Raw genomic sequence first — 13796 nt, 5'->3', positions numbered from 1 at the left:
TTCATTTGTAAGCTGTCATATGCATACAAATAAACTTTTCTGTCCTGTTAATCTGTCTTTTATCAGTTTAATTTGCAGGCTCCCATTTACTGGACAGAAATGGGTAGAGGAAAAGTGTTTCCTCCCTGACACTAAACCACTGGAGGTTGCTATTAAGTAACCATCCCTTCTGTCTCTGTCTTTCTCTGTCCTCATGTCCAGACCCCTGACCCCCATTCTCTCTTATGTTCCCCTTCACCTAAAGGAAAAAAAATCAAGTCATGTTATCTAAATAAGACTTCTGCCTCGTAGTTCAGAAGCTGGTTTCTGTTCTTTTCATCAAGTTTGCAAGGCAGATGCACATATTTCTTCATAAGCATTTTTTTTCAATTATGGAAATTAATTCGGAATTTCAATTATGGAATAAAATATGATGATGAGATCGATACAGCCGCTGGTTAACACCAGGTAAGAACTTTGCACAAGTGCAAGTGGAAGTTTTTCTGCAAATGGACGGTCTGTTACATAGCCCAGTCCCACCGTAGTATTTGGGCTGCAGAATGCTGATTTGAACCCTGAATAATAACGGGAATGTTCCCTACATACGTTTTCATTACATCCCTCAAAAGAATGACATTATCACGCAGAAAGCATGATTAAAATAAATAAATAAATAAATGAATACATAAATAAATAAGTAAGTAAATAAATAAATAAATGAACCCAAACTGTTTGGCCCCTACTACTGTATCTCACAGACCACAAAGCACATAATTTGCCAATTAAGACATAATGCACATGAACTTGTCTTCGCCCAAACTAGCATCTCGACACTTTTGCCACGAATTTCTTGGCAGCTGACTGAGACCACACACGCTCACGGATGGCCTTGCGCAGTGAGTACCTGAAACAGTGTGAGAACCGCGTTTCTAAGGTCGGGCTGTTACATCTATACACTCGGGCATTTGGAGGAAATTATCTGAGAAATCTGTCCCTCTGTAGCCCTGACGTCTGTCTTTTCTCATCTGGTATGTTCACTCCTGTTTTTCTCCTCTCAGCATTAGGAACGCTTCCCTTTGTTCAGCCAGCCCACGAGGAAACCGAGCCTGCTGTGTAATCCTCACATTCACGAAAGGGAATCCTTTAGACGTACCCTTGGCACTCAGCACCCCTCGTCATGCTACGGGTATCCATGTGTGAGGAACAAAGAGGATTGTTTAGTCTGTAAATTGGCTACTCTGACAATAGGGCAATTTTGGCTTCTTTAGAAGCTTCACAAAGCTTTGCAGCACAAATCCTAGTGAGCATTTACAATGAGGGCTGCACTGAAAGCTCATGAATACCGAGGGCGGGGCTGGAATACACAAAAGCAATCACACGAGGCTTCCAGGATGAATTGCCACAAATGAGGAGTTAGGGTGGGGGAGGTTTCGCAGGCCTGTACTGAACCTTCCAGTATGAGCGCAAATTGTGTCTAATGTAGTAATAACCCCACTGCTCGTGTTACCACAATTAAACTTGGTAAAAGCTTGCTACCTGTCTGTGACTACACTAAGTGCTTTACATACTTCGTCTCACATAAAAGTCTATGAATTCGCTTAGGTTAGGTCTCATTATCTCCATTTTAGACACCGGGAAACTGAGGAGAGAGGTCAGAAAACCTGCCCACGTGTGACCTCCTGGTGGAGGGGCGTGCTGTCGACACCCAGGCCTCACGCCACCTGCCTCCGCATTTGTCCTCCTCTTGTCTTTAGCACAAGTGACATCACACGTTGCTTGGGAGATCCATCGAATGTTCGATTTGATCACCGAGATCACATGCCACTTGGTCACCTTATGCGTGAAAAAGCAGAGGCTTACAGAGGGGACTGGAACTGCCCAGGGTCAGGTTGGGTAGCGTGAGGAGTAGGACCTAGGGGTTCTCCACCACTTCCTGTTAGGACCACATTGGACTCGCATCCAATTAGTTCTGCAGCCAATCGCTACATCCTTTCTTGTGAGCCCCGTGCTTTCAACGTACACGTCTTATCCCCTGCAGAAGTGAGACTAAAGCCACTGAGCTCTGCCAGCCTACGCGCGCATCTTAACAATCTGGACGGCTGTGGGGTTTTTGTGTAACTATAGTCTCTGCCTCATTTTAGGTAAATCTTGCCTCCTGAGCTTAGAACTTGGACTATGGGGCTGCAACTCAGTGAGTCACAAAGGCAAATGTGAGGCCATGAGCTGCTCAGATCACCCGTCAGTCATGTTGCAGACAGCCGTGTAGGCCTCTCATCATTTCACTTACAGGAGGAAGAGTCCATCATTCCTACATTCCTTACCTTCGGCTTACACACTGCTGGCTGAGCAACAAGGACGAGCACTTGATGTGCACTCAGCACTGTGCTAAGAAAGCTTGAGCCCGAACGCTCCTTCACTCTCAAGCCTCTAACTACACCACCAGCGAGATTCTGTCAGGAACCCCATTTTACAGATGAGGAAACTGAGGACCAAAGAAAGGAAGCAGTCTGGCCAACACTGCTTTCGACTTTACCTGAATCCAGGTGGTCCAAGTGCCAGGGGTCGGTGGCGGACGACATAGGTGAGAGGGTGAGTGGGGAAGCCCCACAGTTGGACTCCACCAGTTCACCCTGGATGTGAACGTGAGCTGAGATGTTGGTTTGTCTCAAAGCTGCCTTGAGGGGGGCTATCTGGTTGAACTGGACTCTAGAGAGGCACCCGGTGAATCCCGGAGTGTTGTACTTGTGAATCTCTTGGTCAATCTTCCCTGTTTCTGAAAGAAAAGAGAAAGAAAGTAAAAATCTTACCCCCCTCACTTATTCCTTCCAGCTGTAAAACACATTTGTCTTGAATGTCTGGGTCCAAATCTCACTCTTAGGTTTCAGGGTAAGATGTTAGGTTCTTTCAGATGCAATATTAATGACTTGATAAGGCTTAGGGCTAGAGACGTCCCTTGAAAAGAACATTCGGTGTTACCAGAGAGCCAGGTAGGGTAAGGACTGGCTAAGAAGGCACTTGTTAAAATCAAACACGTTCATAACTACCTTCCTGATACTCGCCATATTGCTGAAACTGACAATTCTCACTTGGCTCTGATTCTTCTCCTTTTTGATGCTTCAAAGGCCCTTTTCCTGTATTGAACAAGGTCCCTGGCCTAGCCCTCCTGATAAATGATGGTTTCATATTGTACCTCTTTCTTATGTTCTTCTTTAGAATTCTTTATTTAAAAGAGAGGAATAAAAAAAAAAAAAAAAAAAGAAAATGTTCCCAGAACGTGTAATTGGGCATTTCCTTTCTTCAGAACCCATTCCGCTTGGAATTCTGAGGTTTACAGCATCCCACCCAGCATCTGATGGACGTTTTGGAAGCCAGGACACTCTGCCAAGTCAATCGCAAACACATACATTCTTACACATGTAAGAATCACTCCCCCTCCCCCTCAGTAACTTCCTAAACTAACATTCAGATAGGGTGAGTCTGAGTAGAGGCATTTCCAACGTGTACCGTTTAAATTAGCACAACCACACACTGTCACACCAGTGAAATCAGTAAAAGGAGTGTATTTTGGACGCTCTGCCCCAAGCTCGAGAAGCTGTCCAGCAGAAATGAATGTTGAGGGAGTTTGAGAATTTCCTGGTCAGTGTCACTCAGTGTGGTTTCTGGACCAGCAGCATTAGCATCTCTGGGAACTTGTCGGACGTGCAAAATCTCACAATCAGAAATGAGGGGGGTGTTTTCATAAGCCCTCCTGTGAGTCTGCTGCTGGAGGACCACAGACATACGTGGTGATAACACAGTGCTGCCAACCCACGTTATGGGCCACCCGTGCCTTAGCGGAGAGCACAGCAGTCCGTATTCTGGATGAGAGATGACATTCATGTGATGATTACTTTTGAAATAGAAAGGCAAGGAGGTGAGATATTTACCCTTCCACGTGAACTGTGAGAAACAAAGATACTGGAAAACAGAAGGCTAGCTACTTCTGTAAAGTGTTGAATTCAGAGCAGGGGCTGTTTCTCACGAGGGCACGAACACAGGCGACGAAGCAGTCTCGTATAAAAAATTTACCCGTCATTAATCAAAGAATACATGACTAGAGGAGGGAGCGTGCCGTGGCGGCACAAGACGTGGATGTGTTGGTATTCATTGCATTGATGAATCAGTGCATGGGACTGACCAGTACTCGTCCCATGTGAATTTCAATTGATGGAGGAGATGTGACATTGGGGGTGATGAAGAATGGTGATTCTGGGGATTCAAATAGAGTCTTAGACATGTACATAAAGACATTTTAATGAATGGTTCTCCGTATTTTTCTCCTGCAGTAAAATTCAGCCTGTGATTGTGAGCTGGAGCGTGTGCCACTCAGGATGGGGAGGGTGGATGTACCTGCGACCTGTAAAAAAACCCACAGTCAGGATGCACCGGAGGGTTCCTTTGATGGCAGGAAAGAGGCTCTGGTCCCAACGACCCTTGTGCTGGTTTGTTTCCCTCTCCCTCCCTTGCTTTCTCTTCACTGACTGCAGGCCACTGAAGGATTCATACTTTGTCTCCTGGTCTAATACCAGAATTCCTCATTCTAAGACCACCAACGTGCCTTCCTCACAAAGAGTTCAGATATGTAGTTTCCATTCCCTCCCTCGAGCGATCTGCCTTCCCTTGAGACATCCTCAGACCAAGGAGACTCAGAGACTGCTACCAGAGTGGAAAGGAAGCCCTCAGCTCCTTGCTTCCCCCAATTCCTATCTGGTTTCACCTGCGGTTGAGGCACCAGGACAAGTGGCGATTTGGTGGTAGGAAACTACACAGGAACAGCCTCAGCTCCAGGAGCTGCTTCTTGCCCGTAAATGGACAGTTCTTTTTAGCCTGTCTAGCCCTGGCATAGAGCTCCAGAAAAGGGAATTCTGGGACTGGTAGCTACTGTCACCTGGTGGGACTTCAGCTCAGTTCAATTCAGTTCAATTCAGCTCAGCTCAACTCCAACTCAACTCAACTCAACTCAACTCAACTCAACTCAATTCATCACAGGTCTTGACTGCCTGGTAGCAGTAACAGGAAGAGACTGATACAAGGATTTATCCTAGGCAGCTCACAAACTGGCTGAGGGAAACAAACATATGTACAACCACCCGACTAACACAACTGAACACAAGCTGTATAATACCAAGAGTTAACATTTTTATAAAATGTGCTAGAGGTTTTATAAAAATTTGATATTTAATTTCCTGAACCACCCTATGGAGAAAGAAGTGTCATTATCTCTGTGTAATATATGAGGAAATGGAGGCTTTTGCTCAAGGCCTGTTGTCTACTGGGGCCAGGCAGACTGACCTCAGAGCCTCTTAACCATTATCATTTTCTGAGCTGAGAAAGAGGCTATGTGTTTGGCAAAATTATCAAAGTCTATGGTAAACCAGTGAAGCAAGTTTGTGTGGGGTTCTGGAGAGGTAATTTCAGGAGAGGTAACACGAGAACCAGCGTTGTTCTTTTTTTACCAGCAGGTAAACACATTTTTAAGTGTACAATACAATCTCTTCAGCTCCAAGCACTCGGCTCCCAGGCAGGTCTCTAGGACTGACTCCTCTTGCAGAATGGAATGTTCCTTTTGACGACCAACTCATGACTCCCTCTCCCAGCCCCTGGCAAGCACAGGTCTGCTCTCTGCTCCTATGAATTTGATTATTTTAGATTCCTGATATATAGGATATCCTGTGGTATTTGTTTTTTTTTTGTGTGTGTCTGGCTTATTTCACTTAGCATAACGTCCTCCATCCACATTGTAGCAGATGGCAGGATTTCCTTCTTTTTTGCTAAGGGTCAAAACTCTTCCATTGAATGTGGAGACTACATTTTCTTTATCCATTCATCTGTGGGTGGCTTTTTAGGTCGTGTCCATGTTTGTGCCATTGCAAACGATACTACAATGAACATGGGAGTGCAGGTATTTGTTTGAGATCTAGATTTCAATTCTTTTGGGTGTATATTCAGACATGGAATTGCTGGGTCATATGGCAGTTCTCTTTCTTTCCTTCTTTCTTTCTTTCTTTCTTTCTTTCTTTCTTTCTTTCTTTCTTTCTTTCTTTCTTTCTTTCTTCCTTCCTTCCTTCCTTCCTTCCTTCCTTCCTTCCTTCCTTCCTTCCTTCTTTCCTTCCTTTTACAATTGACATTCAATATATTTTGTATTACTTATGGATATACAGCATAGCGGTTAGACATTTACATAATTTACGAAGCAATCCCCCCAATAAGTCTAGTACCCACCTGGCACCATACAGTTATTACCATATTGTTGATCACATTCTCTACACTCTCCTGTGACTATTTTGTAACTATGGCAGTTCTAGTTTTAATCTTTGGAGGGACCTCCATACATGTTTTGCATAGTGGCTGCACCACTCCACATTCCCACCCATTTCTCCACATCCTCACCGCTCGTCCTCTGTCACAGAACTCGGCTCTGACGGTGAAAGGATGGAGAATTTCAGGTTGAGTGTGTTACGAGGTTCACGTCCTGGGACCTGTGGGGTCTGATGGGTCCGAGCTCAGGCCAGACGGGGAAGGGCCTTAAACGACACTTTAAGATGCTTGTATTTCAGTGCGAAACTCAGAGGTGTTTCAGCTGCCGACGCCTGCTTTGGGAACTGCATTGGAAAGGTAATTCTAGTGGCAGCTCAGCAACTGCTTTGAGCAAATGGTCTCATTAGCCCTCAGGACCCTGGAGCTCCCGAGGCCAAGCAGGGACAACCTTGCCAGGCAGGGCTAGGCCATGAGTATGGGTCAGGGCTCCTTTTGTTCTCCCCTAGTATCCTCTCACTCGCCCGTTGCTAAGCCGTTGTATAATCTATAATGAATCGGTCTTGGTTTTGTTTCCCCTGCTAGAGATCTGGGTAGGGAACTTCTGACTCTGGTGTATTTCAGATGGTCCCTAACAGGTCTCTCAACTTTAAGTTAGGGCCGGCTTCCCAATCACACCACAGAAAATAAACAGCTTCAAAGCTGTAGGTATCTGAGGGTTCCCAACTCAACGTGGGGTCCCCACTTCTTAAAGAGCTGTCCTCCCCCGAGCCTCTCCCCCTGAGATGACCTCTGGGAGGGATCACAGACACAAGGCAGGTAGCCAGAGGGGAGCCCCAGGAAGGGGGTTCTGATGGTAGATTGGGGACCAGAAGAGTGGTGGGAAGGAACAGGGGCTCCCAGGTGCAAGCCTGCAGACGCTGTGAGCTCTGCTGGAGACGAGCTGTCACACTTGCCTGTTCTCTTAGGGGCGCTTTCACTCTGCTCTCTCTCTCTCTCTCTCTCTCTCTCTCTCTCTCTCTCTCTTTCAGCCCCTTTCTGCGTTTCTCTCTCTTGGGAAAAATCCCCCATGTTTTCAATTCTTCCTTTCCTGAAAGGTGACCGGGTCACAAAAACCAGGGTTCTGTTGCCCAAGAAAGCAGACCCCAAACCCCCAAATCTGGATAGTATTCCAAAGCTGGTTGATGTGTCTCTAAAGACTGGGTCTGAGATCCATTCCCCTGGGGGGGGGGGCAAAGGGGGTAGCCTGCAACCAGTGGGCTTAAGTTCTGTGGTCCTGACGGTTCCAACTCTGGGCCGTGTGGTCACAAGAATATTAAGAGCTCCTTCCAAACAAAGCCTGGTGCTCATGTGTGCACTGCATTCTGCACATTTGTGCTTTATTTCATTAAGTTTCGTAACAACCCTCTGAGCTACACAGACCATCCACACTTTATGGATGAGGAAACAGGCTTAGAGAAGTTAGGGCTTTGAAATGAATAAACGCTCATATTTCATATAAAAAACAAAGACGTCCAATGTTTTGTATTTAAAAATTTCTCTCTGGAATATAGACTCTATTATGTTGTTTGCGTATTCCCTTGGATTTTTCGCATTTTGTAATCAGGGGTTCTATAGAAATGGCATAGTGAGGCTTTAAAAAAAATAATGGCTGTTAGAGACTGCTTCGAGACCCTTTCACTGGTGACTGAGCCAACACCATGGGGTTTGAAAATGCTGTGAACTGATGTCAAAGCTTTGCCAGCATCACGTAAAGCACCAGCAAGTTCTGGAAATGCTTGTCTGGAATAAAACTCCATATTTCTCAAGAACACCCAACAAATGTTAGTGAAGCTATCACTTTAGCGCATTTGAGCTTATTACAAGCGAATTATGCTAATCTAATATTGATTGGACTGGTCTCATACTGAAATCAAATATTAACATACGATTTACTGTAAGAAAGTACTCTCTGCACGGAGATGTCATGGTCAAGGCGTCACGGGGTGGGGGGGGCCCTGCTCTAAAGAATGCAAACGTTAGAAATGTAGTACAGTCACTTCTGAAATTAAATCCTCAGGCTGTCATTAGGCTTGGAATGTCTTACATTCACGGTGACATGGGTTAGAGAAAAACAGCCCATTTAAGATACTGACATAATTCCTGGCAAAACCTTACAATGAAACACTCCTGACAGTACTTTTAAGGAGAATGCAGCAATCACATTTGCAATCCATTAGCATGCTTTCCCCGCTTGTCTCATTCAGTGGCTGAATACCAAGTAAGAGGCGGGAGTGTTAGGAGAAATGAAAAGAGGAAAAGGAACATGAATGAGAAATGAGAAGCGCGGGGAGGATAAAGCCAGCTGCACTGGCTTGTGTCAGAGGTCCAGGCACATGCTCTCCTCTGGGCCTGGGCAAATGCTTACATACCTGCTTCTCCAGAGGTTTCCCACCCATTTTCCTTTGAGACAGTGTAAGCTCATTTATGTATCCGTCTTGTATATCCCATGGGATCTGCTCATCAGCTGAGTTTTGTAATGTTTTACATTTTTTAGAGTTTCCTATCAATATTCTTTTTTTTGGGGGGGGGAAGGATGTGATATGAAATATCGCTGTAAAGTGAAATTTTCACTTTTTGTGAAAAAGAGCCAAATGATCTTAGAATGCCGGTGAGACTTAGGATGGCAGTGATGGAAGCCTTTTTGATAAGGGGCTATTGTGTGCCCCTTGCTGTGGTAGGGCCTGGGGAAGTCACCTTTCTAAAGACTTTGTGGGATCCATGGGAGATGGCAGGCCCTGGTCCCAGCCCAGCAGAGCTCAGCTTTGCTCAGCAGACACTGCTGGGACAACTGGCCCCAAAGCACTGTCCGTCCTCTGTTGCTTCCCTCAACTCTTGGGAAGAACAGGTCCCACTGGTGGCAGTGGGGGTGGTTTTCGGTAATTCACAGACTGGACACTCAATGTCATCAAGTCACAGAGTGAGGAAGACATTTCATTCTCAGTCCCCTTTCAGTCTTTCAAAGGCTCCGTTTGGGACTGGACTGTCTTTTTTACCACACCCAACTTTTGATATTTTCCCCCTTTTAACAAAGAGAGAACCGCCGCTTCAGCAGGTAGCAGTACTGAATTTCATAATACTTCCATAGTATGTATTTCCCCCCCTCCCCATCACTACTTTATCATTACAGCAAGCAACACTGGTATTTCATTTTAGGGTTGCCATTCAAAATTTCCTCTTAACATAAATGTTTTCAACGTAAGTTTATTTAAGTAAAAAGAGAGAGTCTATTTAAAGAAAGGTATTAAGTAAGGAGGTAACCAGAAATGGCAATGATGTAACAGGAAACGGCAAAAATATGACCAGAAATAGCAAATATTGTCAGTTGGTCCTCAAATTACGCGTCTTTGGGGCCATAGTGTTGTGCAGGAATTTGGTGCTCCTCCAAACCTCTGACTTTCAACCTTAAGCACCTCTGTTTCATTCACACAGAATTCCGTCTTCCTCAAGTCTGTTCATACTTAATTATCTGCGATTATCCATCACTTGAGAACTTCAGGGTTCCCAGTCCTTCAAAGGGAGCTCCGAACGGTTTCCTCCCAAATGCTGCCCCTGGTTCTACCTGGACCAGATGTGTTCAGTCCCTCTCCATAAGGGCCACAAACCGGGAATCTGGACCTCTGCTCGATTTCCAGTTTCCTTGGGGGCAGAGACTGAACGTTCCCTGTCTTTATGCTCCTTGAAATGTCTACAACAATGCCCTGCACGAAGTAAGCCGCTGATGCCTGCGTGCATGACCGTAACTGAGACTGTCTATTTATTAAACAGTCTGCCATTCAGGGTTAGGTTGTATGGGATGGGGCCGAGCACTGTGGACATTTAGGTACAGCCAAGTTCACTGTGGGCCGAAGTGTGTCAGCCTCATGGAGTGAAATGGTGTGGAACAGGGCCTTGAAAGATGAAGGGGGAGTAGCAAATCTAGATAAAATAGCTCCTTATTGCTTCTTCCCAGAAGCACTATTACCCGGAAATCAGTCCATCCCACTGAAAATGCACTCATCTCTGAAAACACTGTTGTCTTGCTCTTACAGTGACACTCGTCTGTGAGTGCTGAATACCCACTGCTAAATAAACCCTCCACAGGCCTGCAGCATAGAGCAGTGGTTAGGCTGCACCTAATGGAATAAGTAGGAAGTGGGTTTGAAATCACTGCCTGGGTGAAGCTTTAAATGATTCTTGTAAAGTGAGACCAAAATGAGACTGGTGACTTTAACAGTTGAAAACATGGCCAGGGTGCTGCTGGGAGGGCAGTCGTCCTAAATTGTGAGTCTCAGGCTCAGGGCTGAGCAGCTGGGTCTCCCCTGAGAGAAGAGCTGATGTGGGTGATTAGGCTGGCTACAATTTCCCCATTTGTGCATAGCTGTATGGACAGGCACCTTAGTGGGTCCCAGAATTTATTATTTTCAGAATAAATAAGTGGGAACTAACCATAACCAAAACAAACAAAAAACTCCCCAAACACAACAACAAAGAAAGCTGAGCATTCATCTAAAAAAGCAAAAGAAAACCAAAGAAACTTCATTCCTCAATTCTGATGTGCTCAGATGACAAACGTTAGGCAAGGCAATGAATGCTGAACTCCCTGCTCTTTTAGGCAAATTTATTTTGATCAGGGTCGTCTTTCTGACCAGCTAGCTGCCTTTCAAAAGATGCTTAACTAGAATTAAATCCATATTCATAATTGATGTATAAATTATGTGCTATGATATTTCATTAACCTCCGAAAGAAAGACACTAATGAAATTTCACTGTATTTATTATATGCTTTTCTCTCTCATGGAGGAAGGCGGGACTAAAACACGCAGGTGTTATTTAAACAGTTCTTGACCTGTGACACACGGTAACTTAATTACAAAGAGGCAATGTGCTGGGAGAGACAGAATCTTCTACGTTGTCTGTAAATCTTTTTCTAAGGATAAAACAAAATTCAATTTTTTCAGAAACAGCAATTAAAAAGAAAAGCCTTCACGTGAAGATATCAGCCTACTACACTATTTCACAAAAAGGGAAAGTATTGCATTGCTATTTGTACAAACTTATTACAGTCCCTGAACTTTTAGGGCATGTCTATAGGTTGAAATCATCATTCTCATTCCTAAAAGCTCGCCTGAAAACTGCAAACTTATTCTGGTTGCTGGTTAACGGAATACAATTGTGATTATAATACAAAAGGGAAGATGTGATCCTTCCAATGCTTCCAAAACACATCTGGCATCATACAGAAACACACATCTCAAAGATAAATTCTCCATTTTCTCCGGAATGTTTCCAGTTGTCAGACATAAGACAGAAAGACTGGGGGCCCTTTTCTGCAGCCCCAGGCGCCCGCTACACGGCCGGATTTTTCAGGGCTAAGAACACCAGGCCGTGCTGAAAGAACCAAGCCCTTTCAGAAACACGGACGGACGGCGCCGTCAGTCACACCACAGGCTGGGTGCTGTGATTTACTTCGTTAGAAATGCAGGTCTGAGTTTACCGCTAGTAAATATAAGCTGTGGGTTCCAGAGACTTGCTCTTAGAGAACAGAACACGAATGCGAGGTCTGAGCCTCCCACGAACTTAAAAGGAATGGGCCTATTTCTTACTCAATGGGTTTTATGCAACTTTTGTATGTTTACTTGAGCAGCAGCAGTAGAAAATTACCAAAATGCAGTGTGTAAGATAACCAAACTGAAATGTAGTACAGAAAAAGAATCTTTCTCTGTGTGCCCTGCTTCTGCTAAACATTCATGTATGTACATATTTACTTATTTATTTTTAGGCTTTGGAAAGCCCTTTTGAATTGTAGCCAACACGATAAGGAGAGTGAGAATAAGCTTTTAAGGTTTTCCCTTAATTCCTCTCCAAATCATTGCCGAGTATTTAGCCAAGACCAGCTGCCCAGGGTCAGTCGAAGCTAACTCCCAGGGCAGCTGGGGATTTGGGGGCGATGGGGAAAGGAGGAGAACAGAGTGCTGACGTCATCTATATCACCAGCAATATAATGAAGTGTAAGCTAGAAAAAGTGTGTTCACAAAATTACATTTCCAGATAATGTCAAACGGAATGATTCAATACAATAAAACGTGGTTCCCTCCTTTGTTCTCACTTATACTGTAATTCCTACCCCAGGAGGCCTGTCTCACCCAAGAGAAAAAAAATCCTTTGAGGACTGAGGGTGCATTGCAGTGTAAACATGAAAGCGTTAGGAAACGGATGTCGGAGGTAGGGGTTAAAGGCAATGGTTTTCGCAGGGTGACGGGAGACCTGTCAAGCACGCAGAAGAGGACTGCTGCCAGAAAGGGAGCTGGCAGGGTCCCCGACTTGCTCCCCATGTTACGTAATTAACAGAAGAAAGAATTCAAGTCTTGGGACCCTGACACATGTGATGATGTTCAGAAGACAAAGCCTGCGTGCTTTGAGGCTGAATGTCAAAAAATGGAATGATCGTCACATGAATTTGAACAGTACAATTATACCCCCTCCCCCCAGATGCTACAAAGGAATGGGGCCCAGGTGTGGACTGGAAAACCTGGGGGTATGTAAATGTGTTTCTCCCCCCAACACCTTTTTCTCCGCTGTACCTCTAAAACCAACTCATTCTTTTCTGATGCGTGTAATAGCCTCCTAGGCTGGGGAAACACTGACAGACGCTGTCCACGTTTCAGCAAAGTGTTTCATTAAAGTCTCTCACAGAACTTTTGTGGTCAAGACAGATAGTAAGGTAGTATTTTAAAGGTCGATTTTTAATGAGATGAACTCTGGGTGGAATTTGATCAATGGGAGGAAATTGGCTTCAGGGGAGAATTTTGGTGGTATGATTCCAGGCTGACATTTTATTATTTGATTAATTTGGATAAGGACATCCGTGGCTCATGGACCAATGGGTTATACGGCATTGAGTAGAAAAGGGTCATTATACATGAGATGACAGGATCAGGAGCCAATGGGATATTGAGAGGCTGAAATGATAGTTCAGATCTAACCAGAAAAGGTTAGCGGAAACAAATACCTACTTTTTCTCACTGAAAATACTGCCCACCTCCTCCCATTCCCCAAATCATCTTCCATATGACGTTGTATGGGACACACCTGATAACACCATGTGCCCTCCATCCTGCCTCTCCAACGCCAGCCCTGAGAGCACGAGGGTGTTTTCATTATAAGTGACTTTGGAGCTAAGAGTGAGATGTGGTTGAGTCAAGGAAAGGATGGAGTGTAGATCCTAATCTAGGAGGTGGTTTCTGAGACTGTCCCCTAGCGTGGTCAGAATGAGCCCAGGACTGTGCAATTCAAGACAGAGCATTCTGAACAGGCAGCAGTATTCAGCCAGGTATACAGCAGACGGCCACCGTGCCGGAAACGACGGTACACAACAGAGTTGGGGGAACTACAGGTCACTACCCCGGCTTTCGGAAAATCCTCTTTCACTGAAGATCCCCTCCCCTTGTGAACCGTTAACCACTCCCGATGGTACCAGGGTGAACCATTCAAAGTTCAGAAGA

General features: G+C 44.9%; 1 protein-coding gene across 2 annotated transcripts in view; it reads right to left on the bottom strand.

The window, feature by feature from the left end:
• CNTNAP2 (contactin associated protein 2) overlaps positions 1-13796 on the bottom strand; it is a 1518236-nt gene that overhangs the window by 25104 nt on the left and 1479336 nt on the right. For both annotated transcript variants that reach the window (XM_081038748.1, XM_081038749.1), the window contains one exon: positions 2513-2752. In XM_081038748.1, the coding sequence (XP_080894874.1) occupies positions 2513-2752 (240 nt within the window). The remainder of the gene's footprint in view (positions 1-2512; positions 2753-13796) is intronic.

The sequence above is a fragment of the Rhinolophus hipposideros genome (genome assembly GCF_964194185.1).
Source record: "Rhinolophus hipposideros genome assembly, chromosome: 25".
Taxonomy (NCBI): domain Eukaryota; kingdom Metazoa; phylum Chordata; class Mammalia; order Chiroptera; family Rhinolophidae; genus Rhinolophus; species Rhinolophus hipposideros.
This window is presented reverse-complemented; position numbering and strand designations above follow the sequence as displayed.